Below are 23520 nucleotides of genomic sequence, written 5' to 3'. Positions count from 1 at the left end.
CAAGTATGGATATGGGAGTGACAATAATCTGATAGATCAAAGGTCACAGAGGTCATTCTTAAAATGAACAAAGGTTTGAGGTATCAAATTGATGTCCTGTATGAATATAACAGTGAACATTGTGATTGCATATTTGGGGTAACAAGTTCAAAGTTCATAGATGTCATTCTTTGAAAATTTAGTGTAAGGTGTAAAATATATTTCTGGGGAGTGTTTCATCAATATTTTTGTCCGACAAGTTTCTTGATTCGGCTTAGGAGCACTGTTACTATGGTAACTGTCAGAAAAAACGGGACTTGTTAGATAAAACGTCCGACAAGTACTTTCAAGAAACGCTCCCCTGGGAAGTGTTTCATGAAATGACTTTATCCAACAAGTCCTGTTTTATCTGACAATTACCATAGTAACAGTACCTCTCAGCCAATCAGAATCAGGGAAAGTTGTCAGATCTGACAACTTGTCGGACAAAACTGTTGATGGGAGCGTTTCATCAAGATTTTTGTCCGACAAGTCGTCAGATCTGACAACTTTCCTTGATTCTGATTGGCTGTGAGGCAGTGTTACTATGGTAACTGTCGTATAAAATAAGACTTGTCGGATAAAACGTCTGACAAGTCCTTCATGAAACACTCCCCAGGTCTAACAATGTCAAGGATGAATCCATATTTTATTTTTCATAAAATCTATCATTTATAGCAAGTCAACAAGAAGAAATTAGAAAAAGCAGAAGCTAAACTGAAAGCCAAGCAAGAAAGAAGATTATTACAACCCGATCAACCAGTTAAACAAAATGGGTAAGCAAAACCTAAATTATGCTGTACAGGATTTGATATAATTATTTATATTAATTCTATCTATAGAGTCATTATAACACTTCAACCAATGAGCAATGAAATATGCCACAATAAATATTATGTATTTAATTAATTTCAGTATTTTCATTTTTCATCTTGCACTCTGAACTCATTATACCATAAAGAATGATAAAAAATCCTGAGAAACTACTGTTTGTTTATGTACATGTATATGGCATGGCCTTTTGAACTATCCATTGAGCTTTGACTTCACAGATCCAGTAAATCATTACTTCAGTTTAATATCTTCAAGAACTATTTATAAAAATTTGCTAAAACTTCTATTGTTAAAAGTATCCTCGTTTATCCAGTATCCTCATTTATCCTCTAAAGGCACTGAAATAGTTCTATACCTGATTATAGATAGAACAATGAAAATCACTATATACAGTTGAGGTCAGAAGTTTACATACACCCAGGAAATTCAAAGAAAAGTTGACACTTGCCAAACATCATAAAATTTACTGTATCTTATAAAATATTTGTGCTATTATGACATATTTGATATCAAACAAATGAGTATGGCATGCCTCTTCATCACATTGCTTTGTCATCAGGAGCTGAAAAATATTCAGGTGTCATTTTTTTCCCCAAAAATCTTCATATTTTATACAAATTGAAAATAAAAAATATTTGTGCTACTTACTTCTCAACACAAACATTGTTTATTTCACTTTTTTGTTCAGTGGTGACATATGATAAAAAGTATAATACAAATCATAAATTTGACATTTTTATATTTCTATGAAACGATGTTTGAAAATATAATAACAAACAATAGAACACATTTTGCACGAATATTACTTTTTTATTCAAAGAAAATTCCACCTGAAATATACTATAATCCCAATGGCATCCCAATTATGTGAAAGAGCTTAAAATGCTCTTTGATTTGATACCGAATTCGTCATGGTAGTATTTATATTTTTGAAGGAAAGCGAACAAATTTCACTAAATTCCACGGGTGTATGTAAACTTTTGGCCTCAACTGAGAACATAATCAGACTACATATCAATGTCAAGAAGGTTTTTATCTGTAAACTCTTTGACATGTAGATTATTGCATAAATCCTAGAAGTCATATAACTACATTGATCAAAAATTGTATGTCTACTTCCAACATCAAGGGCTAATAATAACATCAGGTAAACATAATGTTTACCTGATACAAGCTTCTTATGGTGAGAAAAATGTATTTGAATATGAAATATACGAACAAAGTCCTATCCAATCTAAATTTTGCCAATTGAACAAAGAATAGTGATCTCACTTTTTGTCTTGCTTGCATAGCAGAAGGGAGACGTAGGCCCTGCTTTTAGGACAGTGCTGCCAACATTGAAATCATAATTAAGATTACATGTATTACTGTGAAAGTATATGGATCCACAGGGACGCCAACCGTTCCAGTCTCGCTGTATTTTCTGTGATTTTACACATATCACTCTGCAAATACGGTGTACAAACAAATAGTTCCGGTCAATGAAAATTCCAATATGTAGTAATGCTAAAAGTGTGAATATTCCCTATGCAATAGATTGGCACTTCCGCAAACTCACATGCCAATCTCCCACTCATTTACTGACGCCACGAATAGATGGTCTGCCACCACCTTGCGTCGTACAAAAACATGTGGCTGCCGTAATTGTTATTCCAACATTATACACACGGCTATGCATTTCGGGGATAGCAAGATGGCTGATAATCGTGTTCGAGATGCGCACAATATCCATTCAAGCAAGTAAGACTTAGTTGGTTAAAGTGGGCAGAATGTGAGCACTGTATAGGCCTAGGGTCCGTTCCAGTCATAGACGCTTGGCGTAGTGGCCTAGACCTTGGCTTTAGTGTGCTGGCTGCGTGTTTGTGGTTCATGTGTTTGGTGCATTTCATGGCAGTGTTTGCTTGAAAACTTGATCGTGTTATATTTTCTTTTGGATTTACAAAGGATTAATGCACAAAAAAAGGCAAGCAACAGAGGTGATTCTTATTCTAGTAAAAAATTGAGAATGTTCAGGGTTGATGACAAGTATTTTTGTAGTTTAGGAAAATGCAAGTGCCCTGGCCTAGCTAGCGGGTTGAGGATGTGCCTGGGGCCTGCATGACCACGCTGGTGGAGCTGGCTAGCTGGCTCTGTGCGGTGTTGAGCATTATAATAATTAGTCCACGCCAGTTCATTTTGTTCTGATTTAAAGAATAAACCCAAATGGGAGTGAAGATTGATGGAGCACTCTGATGATGTGAAGCCCAATTTCTATGAAGGCAGTAGGTCTACTGGGTATTTGATTGAGATCTGTGTTATCTGAACTATTTTCACAAATCTTAATTACATGTACAGTCTAGATCTCGATCTACATGTAATTCTTTGAAATGTCATCATATTCATAACTATCATGTTCATGAAAGTTCATGGATTAAGTTCATGAAACTTGGACATAAGAGTAATCAAGTATCACTGATCAACTTGCGTGAGTTTTAGGTCACATTATCAAGGTCAATTCAATCAATCATCAATCAATCATAAAAATACAGGTATATACAAATTAGATAAAAACATGGGATTGGGAGCCCCTGGAAGTTTTCATATTAAAAAAAACTTGTGGGTGGGGCACCACCATGATACATTTAAATACAAATAAAAATAAGACATACATAAAGAGTGAACAACAAATAACATTGAAATACAATTAAAAAAAAAGAGAAAAAAGAAACAATGGGCTAATATAGGGGAAATAAACAAACAAGCAAACTAGAAGTAATAATTATAAATCATAGTGACCTACAGTGTGCTATTGGCAGGAGTTTTTATACTGAGAGAAAAATTGAACTTTCAAAAGTTTTTTTAACTTATTTAGGGTTTTACTTTGTTTAATATCATTATTTAAATCATTCCAGAGCTTGATTCCTCTACAACGTAGAGAATTTTGGGTAATTTTAGTTTTTGGAAGATATTGTTGAAGATCTGCTGAATGATGCGTAAAGTATGAATGGTAAGAGGCATTTGTGTTGAAGAGATTATTAAAAATATTTGGCAAGAGATTTGAATGGTAATTGTACATAAATATATAAGTATACATAAGAGCCAAGTCACAAATTTTCAATATTTTACAATCAAGAAATAACTTGTTTGTGTGACTATTGAAGTGTGCATTACAAACTGTTCTTATTAACCTTTTTGTCTCGCCTGCATAGCAGAGCGAGACTATAGGCGCCGCTTTTCCGACGGCGGCGGCGTCAACATCAAATCTTAACCTAAGGTTAAGTTTTTTAAATGACATCATAACTTAGAAAGTTTATGGACCTAGTTCATGAAACTTAAACATAAGGTTAATCAAGTATTACTAAACATCCTGCCTGAGTTTCAGGTCACATGACTAAGGTCAAAGGTTATTTAGGGTCAATGAACTTAGACCATGTTGGGAGAATTATTTTCAAAATCTTAACCGAAGGTTAAGTTTTTGAAATGACATCATAACTTAGAAAGTATATGGACCTAGTTCATGAAACTTGGGCATAAGGTTAATCATGTATTAGTGAACATCCTGGGGAGTGTTTCATCAACATTTTCATCCGACAAGTTGTCAGATCTGACATCTTTCTCTGATGTTGATTGGCTGAGAGGTACTGTTACTATGGTAACTGTCGGATAAAATGGGACTTGTCGGATAAAACGTCCGACAAGTCCTTTCATGAAACGCCCCCCAGCTTGAGTTTCAGGTCACATGACCAAGGTCAAAGGTCATTTAGGGTCAATAAACTTTGGTCAAGTTGGGGGTATTTGTTGAATTACTATCATAACTTTGAAAATTTATGGATCTAGTTCCGTGAAACTTGGACATAAGGTTAATCAAGTATTAGTGAACACCCTTCCTGAGTTTCAGGTCACATGACTAAGGTCAAAGGTCATTTAGGGTCAATGAACTTTGGCCAAGTTGGGGGTATTTGTTGAATTACCTTCATAACTTTGAAAATTTATGGATCTAGTTCATGAAACTTGGACATTAGGTTAATCAAGTACCACTGAATATCCTGTGCGAGTTTCAGGTCACATGACCATGGTCAATGGTCATTAAGGTCAATGAACTTTTGCCGTGTTGGGGGTCTTTGTTAAATTACCATTCTAACTCTGAAGGTTTATGAATCTAGTTCATAAAACTTGGACATAAGAGTAATCGAGTATCACTGAACATCCTGTACGAGTTTCAGGTCACATGACCATGGTCAAAGGTCATTTAAGGTCAATGAACTTTGGCCGTGTTGGGGGTATTTGTTGAATTACCATCCTAACTCTGAAGTTTATGGATCTATTTCATAAAACTTGGGATATAAGAGTAATCAAGTATCTCTGAACATCCCCTGTGAGTTTCAGGTCACATAACCAAGGTCAAAGGTCAGTTAAGGTCAATAAACTTAGGCCATGTTGGGGTAATTGTTGAATTGCCATCATAACTTTGGAAGTTTATGGATAGAGTGAATGAAATGTGGACATGGGTGTAGTTCTGTTGACAAGTCTTAAGTCACCGTTCAAATGTCATCTATGGTCAATGAACGTGGTATTATGTTATTATATGAATGGTGTTTTTGTGAATGATTATCTTCTAGTAGTTTTCAAAGTTAGCACTGCTGCTATATTAAATCGCGTAATGCAGGCGAGACTGCCAGAGGCGTTCCACTTGTTTAAATAAGAAATAATCTACAGGGGGTGTATGTAAATGTTTTTTTAATCCATTCCCCCATAACATACAGCAATAAGTGAGATGGGGTAAAACCAAAGTACATGTATTATAAAGTGAAATTAATACATGTCTGGGTAAAATAAACTTCAGTTTGCGGAGGACACCAGTACTTTTTGATAAACGAGTGAATAAATCATCAATATGAGGTTTCCAGGATAGAAATTCATTTATCTTGATACCTTAAAATTGTAAAGTATGAAATTAAGAATTGAGGAACAATTTACAAGGTCATTGATATACAAAAGGAAAAGCAAGGGGCCGAGGACGGACCCTTGCGGAACGCCGTGTGATACATGACTGAAAGTTGACTTGACACCGTTGACCACAACATACTGCATGCGATTCGATAAATAATTATCAAACCAATCAAGAGGTTATTAGGGGTCAAAGGTTATTAGGGGTCAATGAACTTTGACCATATTGGGGGTATCAACCTTAATAACCAATGTTATGTCTTTGAAGTATAATTTTTCCTTCTGCAAGAAATTTATCCACACTGCGCTGCACTCAACCCAGGTGAGGTGAATGGGTACTCGGTAGGATTAATTCCTTGCATGCACTGAACGCCAGTGATGGTACATGTAGCTCGAGCTAAAGCCGGGGTAATGATAGCAAGCACTTTGTATCCTCAGGCAAAAAACACTATATAAATCCAACTATTATTTTTATTATAATCTATGGATCTATTTCTTAAAACTTGGAATTATCACTGATAATGTTGCATAAGTTTCAAGTCACCTGATTAAAGTTAAAGGCGATTTAAGGTCAATGAACTTATTATTTTCATCATATGATTTTTTTTTTTTTTTTCAGAGTCATTACTGATGCTATATTGAATCACACAATGCAGGCCATAGGTGTTCCACTTGTAATGGAGATATGTTTGAGTGTGTTTGTGTGTATTTTTGCCCATTTTCATGCGATAATTTGCTGCGTTGCTGTGTGTTACTGAGAACACCTTATTTGTTACTGACAAATGAGGTAAATGTTACTGACAACCATTCTGTAGGGTTGGCATCTCTGGAACTAATTTTTTCATTCATTATTTTAAAAAGCTAAATCAACTGGAATGATACTTCCATGTTTATGCAATGGGCATTTAGTATCACAAATATGAAATAAAAAACAAGTTTTCCAGTTAGGTATTTTGAGCGCAATGATATCAGTATTTCATTCTCATATGAATGGATTTTGTTTTCTCCCTTTGTGAAAAATTATTCATCTTTAAAGGACAAGTCTACTCCAACAAAAATTTGATTTGAATAGGAAGAGAAATATCCAACAAGCAAAATACTGAAAATTTCATGAAAATTGGATGTAAAATAAGAAAGTTACAACATTTTAAATTTTCGCTTAATTTCACAAAAACAGTTATATGCACATCCTGGTCGGTATGCAAATGGGGGGTCTGATGATATCATCCACTCACTATTTATTTTTTTATTTCATTATATGAAATATTCTAATTTTCTCATTGTCAAGTGAAATAAATGTTTATTCCTCCCTGATCATGTGGAATTACTTAAATATTTTGTGGTTCAGTCAAGTTAGTCATTTGTAAAAACCTGTATAAATTGAAATATTGTATAATTCAATGAAAAAAAAAGAAGAAATAATGAGTGAGGGACACCGCCAATTCTCATTTGCATATCACTAAGTTGTACATATAACTGTTTTATGAAATATAGGTGAAACTTCAAAATGTCATTTCTTTCTTATTGTACTTCAGATTTTGAATAATTTTTTAGCGTTAGGCTTGTTTGATTTTTCTCTATTGATTAAAATCAATATTATGGGGTGGACTTGACCTTTAACTTAATTTTTTAATTTAAGCATTACTGTTACATACGTAATACTGGCAAGGCTGCCAGAGGCATTCCACTAATCTTGATTAAATAATAATGAGAAAAAATGAAGACATTGTTGATATATTTTGTTTTTCTTTATCAGTATGGTTAGTGCATCAGCCAGTCAAGCAGTTAGCAGAAAAGATGTCAAAGCAGAGGCAGCTGGAACATCAAGAGCAACAGACATTAGGATAGAAAACTTTGACATAGCCTTTGGTGAAAAGTAAGTTCTTACTAAGTTAGTAAGTTTTCACTGTCATCTTTTTGTACAAGTACAGGTGTCTTCACTGCTTTGCAATTGACTTTTAAATGTATATTAGTAGCATTTGATTTTTGTCTCGCCTGCATAGCAGAGCGAGACTATAGTCGCTGCTTTAAATCTTATTAAACCTAAGGTTAAGTTTTTGAAATGTCATCATAACTTAAAAAGTATATAGACCTAGTTCATAAAAATTGGATATAAGGGTTATCAAGTATTAGTTAACATCTTGCCTGAATTTGGTCACATGACCAAAATCAAAGGTCATTTAGGGTCATTGAACTTAGACCAGGTTTGGAGATCAACATCAAAATCTTAACCGAAGGTTTAGTTTTGGAAATATAACTTAGAAAGTATCTAGTTAATGAAACTTGGACATAAAAGTATTCATCAGTGAAGCATCAGTGAACATCCTGTGTGAGTTTAAGGTCACATGACAAAGGTCAATGAACTTTCGTTGTGTTGGGGATATTTGTTGAATTGCCATCATAACTTTGAAAGTTTTTGGATCTAGTTCATGAAATGTGGACATAAGGGTAATCAAGTATCACTGATCGTCTTCCACAAGTCTTCTGTCACACGATCAAGGTCAAATGTCATATGAATGGTGTTTTTGTGAATAATTATTCTGTAGTCGTTTTCAAAGTCAGCACTGCTGCTTTGTTGAATTGCGTAGTGCAGGCAAGACTGCCAGAAGCACTCCACTTGTTTAAAGTTATGATAAGATATAATAAATTTCAATTAACTTCATTTTAGAAGCATTTTTAATGTGTGCTGCTTTATTGAATCGCGTAATGATGGCGAGACTGCCAGAGGCGCTCCACTTGTTTAAAGTTATGATAAGATATAATAAATTTCAATTAACTATATCTTAGAAGCATTTTTAATGTCTGTGTTCTAGCATTAAGAAAGTAAAATTGAAATGAGGAATATATTACCAAATCAAAGATAATTAAGCAGGAGATGTGACAGAAAGTTTACATTGGGATTTTCATCCAAACCCTTACTAGGCCGGGCTTTTTTTACTGTTCTGTGGCCGGGGGGGTTGATTCAACCCCCCCCCCCCCCGCCGATATCGTGAGCGCCGCAAAAATTTGCACGCTGGTAGTGTGCGATGTAATCTACAAGGCTGTATGGTAAAATTTTCCAAAATAATGAGATTTTATTTTATATGAATTAATTATGCTAATTTATGCATAAATCATACTTTTTGCTCTAATTCACTAAATAAAGATCCTAGAATGCTAATTTGTTGTAAAAATATTCTTTGTAGCATTCTTAACAATCGCAATTGAAAAAAGTTTCGGTTTGGAAATCAATTTCTTATGTATTTTATTGTTTTATGAATTTCTTATGTATTTCTTTGTTTTTCAACCTTTTGTTTTTCTTTGTTTTTTTCACCAGATTTATTGCGCAACCTTTTTGAAGCATAATTATGCTAAAATCAATTGATTTCAGCCGTTTAAAGCAAAAATAATAATATCTTTATGAATAAGATGAGAAAACTCAATTTGCATTGACTTTGTACACAAAATCACGTTTTTTAAACAATTTTTGGTCTGACATGCACTTACGAAATGTTGCGTAATTTCGTAACCGTGTACCCGGGCGTCGCAAATTTGGTCTCAAAAGATGCGCGAGACTTGAAAGTATAAACTCTGTGAGTGGCGCGGTCAAAAAATTTCGCGCAGCGGAATGATCGCAGAAAATGTTGAGGGGGGGGGTTGACACCCCCCCCCCCCCGGTTAGTTTAGGGTTAACCAGATATAACAATAGAAAAATAAATCTATCGATCTTGAGTCTAGATTTATGAAACACATAAATGTCCGATCTGGGATGCTTCAGCTCATCTGAATTGTTGGGAAATCGTTGTTGCCACTTTTCACAATTGATGTTTTTTTTGTTGAGACGATTATTTTTTTGTTGAGACGATGATTAATAGATTATTTTTCTATCTTACTTTGACTTTCTTACTGGATGAATCATAACATACATCACCTTAATAAGTACTTTTTAAACAGATATTGATTTTGAGAGTTTGTGACTGTATTTCCAATGAAGCAAAGTATCTCTTCCATGAAGGGCTGATTCTGTTTTAGTTACTGTTAGACTCACCTCCGGTTTCATGTGATTTTCAGATGGAGAAAATATTTTTCATTTTCCTTACTTTAAGTTGGTTGTGTTTTGGGATTTTTTCTGTCCATCTTTTTGTTCTCCCTTTTTTCAAGCCCATCAAACAGACAGATCAAAGGTTCCCAGCAGAAGTTAATATGCCTTTTTTAAGCCCAATATAAAGTTATTTTTAGCAAGTTTCTATGCTTGTAAACTTTGCCCCCATTTTTCCAGTTGTAGAAACATCTCATGGCCAGAGGTGTCTGATAGGGCTCAAATTTTGAGCACATTTTATTTTGGAATTTGCGTGGGTGTGTGGTCTCTATAACCAATCAGAGCGCAGTATTCTTGTTTTTGAGCTGCTAAATGTACTTGGCCTATGAAAAGCTGAACCATCTAAAATACCTCTTCTTATAAAAATTATATCATATTAAAGCTTAGATTTTCAGCTTTATCATAATCTAAAAATCATTTGGGCTCAAACAGAAATTAAGTGGAAAAACAACAACTCTTGTTGCATGAAAATAATTATTTTCTTTCATGTTTTAGATCAAAAGTTTCACCGACATGTATGTTACACAATCTTTTTAAATATCCAGACACATGACCTAAAAGAATGACTTTTCTTCTTTATAAAGATACCAAAACATGAAATTTTGTCAATATTTAGAGCAGCAATGGCCGAATAAAAAGAGGTGTTTACATCCGCACCAAGCTTATTAACAATGCAAAAACCCTCTTGTCATAGATATCACTCGGATAAAAGAAGCTTCTTTTTGAGGGCTTGCTGACTGACTGTGTATATTTTTACTATATATATACATATATATGCACACATATGTAGGCCTATATATTTTTTTATTTAAAAAAGAAATCATTCTTGATAAATCATGAGGCATCTTCATTTCTTATTTTCTCTACACACCCCCAAAATTTTGTAAATATCTTAACTTTGATTTAGTTATGATTGCAATATTTTTCCTGATTTCACTTTTCAACAGGGTACTTCTCAAAGAAGCTAGTTTCACTTTAGCTTTTGGAAGACGGTATGGACTTGTAGGACGAAATGGAGCTGGAAAAAGTACACTTCTGAAAATGATTGCCAGGTGAATTACAAGGTTGATGTTATTCTTTATAATAATAACATTCATATAGTGCTTCATACTTACTGATTCTGCTCTTACTGCTGCACACTCAAAGTGCACCTTCTCCACTCCCTAGGGAGCAGGGAGCCTGTAGTGTGCGAGTAAAAAAAGCACACCCCTTTTTTTGTCTCACCTGAACGAAGTTTGGCGGAGACCTAGTAATCACTTTTCCTTTTGGGCCGCTGGTCTGTTCATAAATGTTTTTGTAATTGTTAAAATGATCCTTAGGTAATACCCACAGGTGATATTCCTCCGATTAGAATTGAAATTCTGATTTTTTTTTTATTTTCCTAACAAGGCATACCTTTACTTTTTACCTTCATTTTTACCAAATTTTGAAAATCCATGCTTTTTCCCGATTTTTTTTCTGATTTGGTATTTTTAGCGCGACCATATATATTGCACCACGTGGCTCTCATTGTGAGCAATTTCAGCACCGCAGAGCTTCCGGCCCTGTAAAGCATGATTGTACTGGCGCTTTTACCGTATCCCTGAGCTGCCCGGGCCGGCGCAGGCGAGCTAGCATCTTGGAACGTGTGTGCGATTGTTCGTTCGCAGGTCGCGATACGAATCATCTATTCTTACCATGTGAAATTTTTTTCAAGGGGAATTTCTTGCAGGCATCAAAGTTTTTGTGGAACAACTTTGTCTAATTCGCCAAGTAATCATTATTGTGATCTTGGTCATGGATATGGACATGCAAATGAATCGTTTTCTTGTTTACAACTACTGAGCTTCGACCTTCGTGAGTTTTTTTCAGCATCGTCTTTGTATATTCACGAAACATTTAGTATTTTATTACAACGGAGGATCACGCAAACTGTTGCACGCTATGTACTATTGTGACGGAATTTACCTCATAAGACCATGTCAGTATATTACATTGTCACAAAAGCCACGAAAGGAGGCATATTGTTAGTTTAGCTTCCCTTTAATATCCTTCAATACTTGGAAGTATATCAGTTGTGGTCGCCCTGAAAAGGGCCATTGGTACATGTAGCTCCTGAAAAGGGCTGTTGGATTAAACCTTCTTGAAGAAGTCAAACATAGTTGTCTGCTTAGCCTCTTGATGTTGTTGCTGGGAGCGGCACTGGACTGTCTCTTCCATCTCTTCACAATGGCTCAGCAGGTCCGCCATGCCCTTGCTGATAGCAAAAGCCTTGATGTCTGCCACATTGTTGGCCACTTCCCGAAGATTGGAAATCCTGGGGTGTTGGGTTAGCAGACTCTCCCTCATCACTGTCTTCTCCCTCATCCTGGCTGTTTTGAAGACGACGCTGGAAGTCCTTGACTTCCAAGACTTCTTAAAGCCTGCTCAGTGTCGGCTGTAGCAAGGTTCTCGTCAACGGCCACCAACTCGTTGAGGGAAATTTGGAGCTCTTGCTGACATTCATCGTTCATACCATCAACCACCTCTTCAACTTGCTCTTCAACATCACCAGCTTGCAGACCTATACTACAGTTCCTGAAGCACTTCTGGATGGTTTCAGGGCTGGTTTCCTTCCATGAATGAACGACCCAGTTGATAGCCTGTAGAACGTCTGTCTTCAGTAATTTAGGTGCTGTCAGCCCAGGCTCTTGCTCCATATGCTGCAGGATACCTCTCAGCTGCCTATTCCTGAACTTCAGCTTCGTTGCATGTATTATGCCTTGGTCCATGGGATGGGTGATGGAAGTCGTGTTTGGCGGCAAGAAGACCAGTTTGATGTTGGAGAGCTGCAGTTGGGGATGACAGGGGGCGTTATCAAGAAGCATTAAGATGTGCCTGCACTGTCTAGACATCTTGGTGTTGAGAGACTTCATGTATAGCTCGAACAAGTTGCTAGTCATCCAAGCCTTCTTGTTAGCATGGTAGTCTACTGCAAGGCTTTTCCTGTTGTTTGGGTCTCTTTAATCAAATGATGATCAAACTGTTGAAAACTTATTCCACTTGAGTGAGCACCACTTACTTTTGAAAAGCTCATATAAAATGATGTGCGCAGAAATTGCAAAATTATATGGATAAAGTAAACTTTAATGATGAAGAGCACATGGACCTTAGCTAAGAAAAATGATTTGAAGATATCATCTATCTTTTAACTCGTTTCTGTGCCTTGAACACTTCATTGAACGCCAATGCACCCTCCATCAAACACACCAAGGCCATCGTGATGATATCTGATTTACAAAGAGCAGTGATTCACATGAAGTGGCTTAGGTTTGATTTTCTTTCTGTTAATCATTGTCATGCTTGTTAAAAGTGTGGAGAAACAAGTATTAAAATGAAATATGAAATGTAAACCCACTTTAAATGATAAAAAACTTAGTAAAAAATGCTGGAAATGTCTCAATAAACATTTGTTTACATTCAGTTGTGTCATCTGACCTAGCTGGCACAAAAAAGGTAAAGGTTGTGCTTACATAGGGTAAAAATATCAATGTGGGTGGCACATTTGTATAGCGCACGTATCCACCTTGCTAGGTGCTCAAGGCGCTCCTATATTACCCCGGCTAAGCTAGTCTACCGATTCTGGTGCGCACAGCACAGAATGTTTAAATGTATCTGATTTATTTCAATTGGCTGAAAGTGCAAAAGACAAAATATGAAAAATGAAGTGCACAGTCAGTTAGTTTTCATTTTTTTTCATTGACACACTGTGAAAAGGAGCATTTCTGCAAGCTTTACCAAAATGGACAGTACTCACTCAAGTGTAACATTATGTCAACATTTTTACTGTCATTTGATAGATGAGACCCAAACCCAAGAATATGTGTGAAAAAAATCCCAATGTTGTATCTTTTTAAATTCCAGGACATTTTCAATGTGTAAACTTTTTATTGATATGCAAGACTGCCAGAGGTGATCTACTTGTTTATCTCAATAAACCATTTTGAATGAATGGATCTTCTCCCATAGTCCCTCCATTGTTTCAGTCATAAAAACCAAGTTGTTTCAATCTTCTACTTTAATCTTGTTTTATCTTTACAGTCGGGAGCTTCAATTTCAATCTCACATTTCAATTCTTCATGTAGAGCAGGAAGTAATAGGAGATGATACATTGGCTATTGACAGTGTCTTAGAATGTGATGAACTACGGACAAAGTTACTCAAGGATGAAAAGGAACTACACATGAAAATACATGACAGGTAAAGTCATAACATTATAAAGCTGGGGATAGCAAGGAAGGGAAATGAGTAGAACAGGGAGTGGAAAAGACATTTAGAATCAAGAATTTGACCAATTCATTGGTCAGCTACCAAATGAATTTTTACTTTTTATCTCGCCTTCAGCAGAGACATATTGATCACTTTTCCTGTATGTCCGTTGGTCTGTTATAAAAATGTTTTGTTCAACTTGCTCTCATTTCTTTATTTCTGCATCAATTATGTTCACGCTTAGTACATATGATCCTTGGATAATACCACATGTGTGTCTTTGAGGATGAGGGGTTCAAAGGTCATCTAGGGGTCAAAAGGTCAAATTATATAAGGTAATTTCCTTCCTTTTTTGAAGTTTTTGTTCAACTTACTCTCATTTCTTTATCTATGCCTCAATTTTGATCACACTTGGTTCAAATGATCATTTGGTAATACCACATTTGTATTGCTTAGGATGATTGGGTCAAAGGTCATCTAGGGGTCGAAAGGTCAAGTATTTCATTCAACTTGCTCTTATTTCTTTATTTATGCCTCAATTTTGATCACACTTGGTTCATATGATCCTTCGGTAATACCACATGTGTATTGTTGAGGATGATTGGGTCAAAGGTCATCTATGCATCAATAGATTGTATTACTTATCTTTAATATTGATTAAGCGAGACTTATGGTTAACGAACCATCTTGTTTTTTTTTAAATATTATGACCAGCATCAGAATGTAAACATAATTATATTACTATTGATTATCACTGATATAATATTATGTGTTTTCCAGTAGTGGGTGTACTGACCCAAGTCTTGGTGCTAAACTCTCAGATGTATATGCCAAGTTAGCTGAGATAGAAGCAGATAAAGCCCCTTCAAGGTAAGTAATATATCAAACTTTGCTCTAAAAGATTCATCATAATATTGGTGTGCCATTATTGGTTAATTTAAAGCCAAATGCTATCGACCCTGATATGTGATAAGGTATACAAAAACCAAATCCCTGAATTTCTCCAATCTGTTTTACATGTAATAGACAATTTCTTTTTAACAAACTTCTGCCATTGGGCCTTGTCAAGTTATGACAAATTTATTTTGCGTGAAAACAACTTGTCTCAAGCGCTATCTTTATAATGCATCAATTCACACATCCAAAATGGTGAGCAAAAGCGCACAAAGATCAAAAGATCAAAACAAAGACAATCAAAAAGGGAAAGGATGCACGCATTGTTGCTATATTTACAAAATAGTGCTGAAAGTTGATGTGATATTTGCCAATAAATTATTTATTGTACTCAAAATTTTGATATCTTACATCTTTGTCAGGAGTTCATTACAGTGAGGTAACATGTCAGTCGTAATAAGAGAGTGCATGCAAAGAAAATTAAGATAGTCACAAGTGACAGGTGAAACTGAAAATCTTTTTAATTTTACATTTTATTTTATATTTCTAACAGGGCAGCAATGATCCTGAATGGCTTGGGATTCTCTTCTAATATGCAGAGTCAAACAACCAAGTAGGTTTACTTTATCAATGACAGGGTTCAAACTTTTGAAGACATTGATTAACATTTCACAGGTCCTCTTTTTTAATCCTGAATTTTGATATTTGTTGTATATATTATTTTTCAAATAGATTTTTAGAAAAAACATTGGAAGGAAAATCATTTATTTTCTCTGCCAATGATAATTCTAAAACATGAAGTTGTGATGACATTTCTGGTTGGATTTGTACATTTTTACAACATATCACAGATACAAGTAACAATTGGGATCTTACAGCTTAGATTTCTAGAAGGAATGCATAGTCTTTAAAATCCTTCTTGTGATTTTTCATATAGTCTATGGAACTTCCCCTAGTTCAATAAGTCTTTGATGCATAGTTACCAACCCTCAAGAAATTTACGATCCTCATCATCTAATCTCTTACAAATTCCAGTTGCTAAGAAATCATGCGGGAAACGGGCCTTTGCTCATGCAGGGCCTAACCTGTGTAATTCTCTTCCACAGAGTTTGAAACCCAGACTTCAGTGACCACCTTCAAGGGCAACCTGAAAACATACCTGTTTAAGAATGCTTTTTGATAGACATTGACTTATTGTTCAGACATGTATCATATGTAAATAGTTTTTTTTGTTCTGCTCTGAAGCGCCATGAGCATCTCATCAAGATGGAAAGTGCGCTATACAAATCTCATGTATTATTATTATTATTATCATAAGAGTAACCATATTTCCCTGAATATTCTGTGCGCGTTTCAGGTCACATGACCAATATCAAAGGTCATTTAAGGTCAATGAACTTTGGCCGTGTTGGGTATTAAGAATTGGCATCATGTAGATCATGAGAACATAGGCATACATGTAAGGGTAATCAATTATGTTTTGCACATGTCAAAGGTCATGTTGGGTCAATGGACATAGTATTTTATTGTCATATGAGTGTTTCTTTTGTGAATAATTTAATATTCAAAAGCTGTTTTCAAAGTGAGCACTGCTGCTATATCGAATCGCGTAATGCATGCGAGACTGCCTGAGGCGTTTCAATTGTTTTATCATATGAATGGTGCTATTTGTGAATAATCATTTATCTTTTCAAATACAGCACTATCATTGTATTAAATGGCATAATACAGACAAGACTGCCAGAGGCGTTGCACTTATCTCCTTGTTTTCTTGGTCGTGACTTTTTCATTGTTGTGGGTCTTGAGGCCAGCCTCGGCCTCGGATGCAATCTTCGGGTCAAGGCCGGTAGAATTTTAGGGTGTGCAAATGCTGAATGTTGTCAGTTTGTCTAAAATATTATGATATATTCAAAAGCAAATTGCATTAATTGAAAGATAAAATGTCATATTTTATAGCTATATGTAACAATATTTCAAAGTGATAACCCTTCCATTTTTTCATCAAACTAGAGTGAAAATTCCGACTTTGCCTCAGGTTTTTGACTTGTTTTGAAATCAAATTGTCTCCCAAACAATTTGATTTCAAGAGAATCTGAAAACCTGAGGCAAAGTAAAAAAATCTAGTAATAATATGGTTAATTGGGTAAGAGGTTATGTATGAGTGGGTGTGTATATATTGACTATATGAGTATACTATATGCAATGTATACCGGTATGTATATGAGCATCAGTGTATGTTTTTTATGGAAGTGTGGAAAAATAATACATAACCAAAGCAAAGAGCATCACTGGGCAAAGAAATGACAGGGAAACTGGGTCCCTATGAACTCTGTGGCTGTTGCACCTAATTATATCACAATATTTGGCCATGGCTGGCTTTTTCCTGGCTCTCAGGCCTCGGCCGGCCTTGTATTGGAATGTTTAGCCTTGGTCTGGCCTCGACCCTTCCGGCCTTGTCCTTGTCCACGAGTGGGTCAGCCTTGGCCTTGGTCTCGGACAAGCCGGCCTCAGCCTTGTCCTTGTCCTTGGGCGATCTGGCCTTGGCCTCTGACACAACACTGGACTTTTTTGGGGGTCCAAGGTTCCCCCTACAATGTATTCCAGTGTCAGTATGCCCTCTCATTGTAAATTTCACCTTAAGGCCCTCTCATTGTAAATTTCACTGTATGCCCTCTCTTATTGTAAATTTCACCTTAAGGCCCTCTCATTGTAAATTTCACTGTAGGCCCTCTCTTATTGTAAATTTCACCTTAAGGCCCTCTCATTGTAAATTTCACTGTAGGCCCTCTCTTATTGTAAATTTCACTGTATGCCCTTTCTTATTGTAAATTTCACTGTAGGCCCTCATTGTAAATTTCACTGTAGGCCCTCATTGTAAATTTCACTGTAGGCCCTCTCTCATTGTAAATTTCACTGTATGCCCTCTCTCATTGTAAATTTCACTTTAAGGCCCTCTCTCATTGTAAATTTCACTGTAGGCCCTCTCTCATTGTAAATTTCACTTTAAGGCCCTCTCTCATTGTAAATTTCATCTTAGGCACTCATTGTAAAATTCACTGTAGGCCCTCTCTCATTGTAAATTTCACTGTAGGCCCTCTCTCATTATAAATTTCACTGTAGGCCCTCTCTTATTGTACATTTCACTGTGTGCCCTCTCTTATTGTAAATTTCGCTGTAGGCCCTCTCTCATTGTAAATTTCACTGCAGGCCCTCTCTTATTGTAAATTTCACTGTAGGCCCTCTCTCATTGTAAATTTCACTGCAGGCCCTCTCTTATTGTAAATTTCACTGTAGGCCCTCTCTCATTGTAAATTTCACTGTAGGCCCTCTCATTGTAAATTTCACTGTAGGCCCTATCCCATGCCTGTTGCATAAAACTTTTTACCTGAGAAAACTAAGGTTAGTCTGATTTCTGCCATTGACTTTAACACAGGGCAAAAACTCTGGTAAAAACAACCTGAGTTTTCTCAGGTAAAAAGTTTTATGCAACAGGCCCAAGGTACAAACTTTTCCCCTACCCAAAGGTGCCAGTTGCGAATGAAACTGGAAAGGTGATTAATATCCCCTATCCTATGCCGTTACCATGGGAATGCAGTTTCCTTAATGTTAATAAAATGAATCTTGCATGTCTTTACCCCAAGATAAACATGTGTGCCAACTTCCATGAGCACTGGCAAAAAACTTGGGAAGTATTTTGATTCACAATGAGTTTTCCTGACTTGTTGGTCATAGAATGTGGTAACCATGGTAACACAATTTTTGACAAAATGTGAAAAGTGTGCCTTTCATCTCTAGCTCTAGACCTATGTGTGTACAAAATTATTACGAGCATAGGTGACAAAAGAAGAAGTTCAATCCACAAGATGTTTCCAGATTAATTGTTGTAATATGCTTTTACCATTGCAACGCAGTTTAAAAAATAGTTTTTTAATAGGAGATTTGAAGTTTTAAATGCTATATTGTATCATAATCATTTAATATCATTGGTATAGCCATCCTAAGTACTGGTTGCCAATGAAAATACATTTTCTAGCAAGCGTTGCTATACTAATTAGAGTCCATTTTGGCACCGACCCTTTAAATGTTTAGAATGTTATTTTGATCATGTATGCCAAGTTTCATGCTTTTATCACAATCTGAAAATTTTTCACCAATCGCCTAGACTGCATAATCTTAACTGTAAAAGCTAATTTTACTGAGAGTTTGCTGTCTGTTCGTGGGCTTCAAAACATCAACACCATTACCAAACTTGAAGTCACGATTTTCCCAATCCCTGGGGGTTGATGTCGGTGAATGGGGAAATTACATGTACATGTTGATCGTCAAATATAGATGTAATGCTGGATTCAGCGGTCGACATTCAATGCCAGCAACAACATGATCTGCCTGAAATGTGTCATATTTTTTTATATTAACCCCAACACCAGCCTGATTTTAAGTGCCGCTTGTGTTGTCATTTTCATTTATACACCAACACCAGATTTCAACACTACTTGAAATCACCCATTATTAAAGTAGAATATGATAATGATGAATATTACTTTTAGTATTATGATTGTTATTATTACTGAATAGTAAATTTTGTTTTCACCTTTTTTTTTCAGAGAATTTTCAGGCGGCTGGAGGATGAGGATAGCATTGGCAAGAGCGCTTTTCTCAAAGCCAGATCTTTTATTACTTGATGAACCAACAAACATGTTGGATATCAAAGCCATTCTTTGGCTTGAAAACTACCTTCAGGTATGCTATTTAGAAGAATTAGATAATCATATTGAACTCAGTAGATAGTTAACATGGTTCCTAGTTTTAAGCTGTTTGTTCTTAAAGGGGAAGTCCTCCCCTACAACAAGTTGATCTGAATAGAAAGAGAAAAATCTTGAATTAGCTTAACACTGAGAATTTCTTTACAGTAGGATGTAAAATAAAGTTAATGACATTTTTATAATTTTGCTTAATTTTACAAAACAATTATCTGTACAAACTGGATGGTATTTAATTGAGGGAACCAATGATAGTGAATATATTAATATCTTGCTTTATACTACATAATTGTACAGCAGCCTTTCCATCTTAATTAGATGCTGAAGGTGCTTCAGAGCAAATAACAAAAAGAATAACAAATACATTGTAGGTTTGAACTATACAACAACAGCCTTCAATACATTGAAGGTTGTTTGTTATAAAGCACCATAAAGCATGTCTTCAGGTTGTCCATGTAAGTAGTCGCTGATGTCTGGGGTTTCAAACTCAGTTGAAGAGAAATCTAAATCCTACATGAGCAAAAAACCTCTTCTATGTTTTTGAAACCAGAACTTGTACATTTCTTGAGGGTTGGTAGTTGTAAATCAAAGATTTATTGTAACTGGTGGAAGGTCCATTGACTGTGAAAGACCAAGAGAGGGTTAGGGTATTTCGAAAAAATGCATTCTGTCAGGGTCAACCAGCGAAGACTTTTCAAGATAGGGGTTATGTGACTGTGCTTGCTGAATAAAAGTTAAACTGTGCACAGCTGCATTTTGTAACTTCTGAATTTTCACATTTTGAGAGTCTTATAAGTTGTTTAGGAGGCCATTTCCAAATTGAGTCGCAAAGAAATAAGTGAATGTACCAGTGTCTCTGTTGCTGAGTGGGTAATCCAATGTTGCGCAATTGATAGCGAACTGAATTGCAAATGCTTGAAATCTGATTGAACATGGACATATCGTCAGTGATTTTACGAACCGGCTCATACCTAATTTTTGGTCAAATCTTTGAATTTATTTTTGTGCATATTCTGAAAGCCTGTGATTCACTTTATTGATTTGCCAAATTTCTGATAAAAATTTATATTATTTGAAGAATAAGAGCATATTTAAATTTCTTACGAACCTTTGATTTTACGAACTGACTCAAACCATACTTTGTGTACTGTAAAGTCTCTTGAATGGCGAGCGCAGGTCAAACATCTGACCTAGATGCTGCGCGTATGTGGTTTGAGCAAGGTTTGTGCCTCTAAAAATCATGTGTGTGGCATGAATGATTTTACGAACTGGCTCAATCCGTGGTTTGTGCCGCCAAAAAACAGTTGGCATGGTGCGCATGATTTTACAAAGTGACTCAAACCCCCTGTTTTGGGTAAAACTTTGCAGCTTCTTAAATGCATACATGAGTTTCATTTCAAATATTGAGAATACAAATAGCGGACATAATTTTGTATATTATAAAAGAATAGAATGTATGCTTTAAAGTGGTATAATGATTGATCTGGTTTTTTGCAAAGCGCGAAGTTATGAGGGTCTGAAAAACATTCAAACTTTGAATGCTATTGTCTCAAAATTATGTTATGGATACCAGCCGAGGTTTGAGCCAGTTCGTAAAATCACTGACGATATAGGCATGTGGATATAGGAGTAAAAAACACCAAGATTGCGACATGATTTAGTGCTGTATACGTGTAAATTTTTAATGCTGTTTCTAAGCACTTAAAAGATATATTGTTACCCCTTTTATTGGATCCTGGCATGCCTGCAAACAAATGTATGCAATTATGACTTCCAGCATTCCAGCAAGAGTTCTAAGACTCAGTTGCAAGGCATACCACATAAGCTTTTGCATCCTACCAGATACCAATTTAATACCTGGGTTGAGACTGTGTGGATTGATGCCTTACCAAAGGATGCTAGACCGGGTTGGAATTCGAGCATGTGACCCTCTGAATACAAGGCCAGAGTAAAAACTGCTACACCACAACGCTTCCATGTGATTTCACCCCTTTACTATTTTCTCTAAATGTTATTATATCCCTTATTTAAGATTGTTGTATTGAGAGTGTACACAAGGAGAAAAAGAATAGTTTTACTACGAAAAACGTTTGCCATGAAATAGTTCATTTTCCTTGCTGACGTCACGCATAGTCCATTTTTTCCCTAGGGAAAAAGTGAACTATACGTTTTTTTACCCCGCCCCCTACTCGATTCGCGAGCTGTGCGGCGCGATGCGAGCAGAGCGCTGCTCAGCCCAACGGTACTCTCTACTGCATGCCACGGGAAACTTTCGGCGAGCTGCACTAACCAGGTGCGCTCGCTGAACAGACGATCAATACGGCAAGGCTTATTGTTTTCTCAACGATTGTTCCATCATCGACTTATTAAAAATCGTTTTGCTGTAAAAGTCGGGTATCAACGAAGAATATCGTATGAAGAATATATATGAGTGGAAGGGATATAAAACAAATATACAATGACCCATTTTCGGAACTGGCTAAAACTATTTGCACTCAGGAACATCACGTAGTACTATTCTCCCTCGGGCCGATGGCCCTCGGGAGAATAGTACTATATGATGTTCCTTCGATGCGAATAGTTTTAGCCAGATCCTCGAGTGTCATTGTATATTTGTATACTATATCCATTTTATGATATGAAATATGAAGTACAGTAGTTTAATTTTCTATATGTTAAGTTTGATTCCTCATTGAACATGTTGAAATTGGAATTTTGTAATGGTATTGTGATTCAACCAATATTGTCCTTATTGTCAATTCTGTAAAAAAAAAATTATTCAACAATTAATACAATAGATTATGAAAGAAATAGGGATTGACTGATATCATCGACTCTCTCACTTGCAGGTCACTTTGGTATGCATATAGTGGTAGCTGTTTTGTGAAAAATAAGTAGAATTCACCTTTACTTTGGACAATATCTCTTTTATGGAAACAAAATAGATGAAACCAAAACAAATCAAACTGAACTTATGTCCCATTTTGTAACATCGTCAATTGTTGAAACAAATCAATAGGTATACATGTATATAAACTTTAAGTGTTTTTTTTTAAATTAAGTTGTTCCATTTTGATATGGAATATTGAGTATGTGATTTATGATTTTTTTAAAATAAATGTTATAATAAAGCATGTTAATCACTAATATAGTATTCAATAATCTCAATTCATGTAAAAACAAGAGTTATAAATCATTTTATTGATTTCCCTTTTCATTCCACTCACTAAGGACTGGCCTACAACATTGCTCATAGTCTCTCATGACAAGAAGTTCTTAAATGAGGTAGCCACAGATATGATACATCAGCATTCAAAGAGGTTAGATGCGTATAAGGGAAACTATGAGCAGTTCTTTAAGACTAAGACAGAAAAACACAAAAATCAGCAGAGGGAATATGAAGCTCAGATGCAATTCAGAGCCCATGTACAGGTAAGTAATCAATATACCATTTAATACTTGCAATAACTTCATTGTTTATACAGTGTTTACAGTAGCTTATACAGATCTCTCAACCATTATCATTTTGGAGGAAATTCTGTGCTCTTACTTCAATATGATTTTCCTATTTTCTTGATAACTTTGCTGTACAATCCTGTGGGAAAAACTATTTTTTTCCTATGTTTTAGCAAAATCATCCCTATATGGGTGTCGAGGTCTGCTTCTGGTCTAGTGGAGGCTGCAGCTATAGTCTTTGCCTTTTATACGCCCGTCCTAGACGAGACATATTATGGTATCACACTGGGTGTCCGTCCATCAACTTTTCCTTGTAAACGTGATGAC

General features: G+C 35.8%; 1 protein-coding gene across 2 annotated transcripts in view; it reads left to right on the top strand.

Moving 5' to 3' along the window:
- LOC129276377 (ATP-binding cassette sub-family F member 3-like) overlaps positions 1–23520 on the top strand; it is a 61745-nt gene that overhangs the window by 17291 nt on the left and 20934 nt on the right. The window contains exons 5-12 of one of the 2 annotated variants that reach the window (XM_064109095.1): positions 697–794; positions 7535–7654; positions 10804–10908; positions 13916–14074; positions 14867–14953; positions 15531–15590; positions 19582–19717; positions 22969–23169. In XM_064109095.1, coding sequence (XP_063965165.1) covers positions 697–794; positions 7535–7654; positions 10804–10908; positions 13916–14074; positions 14867–14953; positions 15531–15590; positions 19582–19717; positions 22969–23169 — 966 coding nt within the window. Of the gene's footprint in view, positions 1–696; positions 795–7534; positions 7655–10803; positions 10909–13915; positions 14075–14863; positions 14954–15530; positions 15591–19581; positions 19718–22968; positions 23170–23520 lie in introns of both variants that reach the window. The other variant, XM_064109094.1, reaches the window with a different exon arrangement.

This window comes from Lytechinus pictus, chromosome 14 (assembly GCF_037042905.1).
Source record: "Lytechinus pictus isolate F3 Inbred chromosome 14, Lp3.0, whole genome shotgun sequence".
Classification (NCBI taxonomy): domain Eukaryota; kingdom Metazoa; phylum Echinodermata; class Echinoidea; order Temnopleuroida; family Toxopneustidae; genus Lytechinus; species Lytechinus pictus.
Note: the sequence above shows the minus strand (reverse complement) of the source record. Positions and strands in the feature narration are given on the sequence as shown.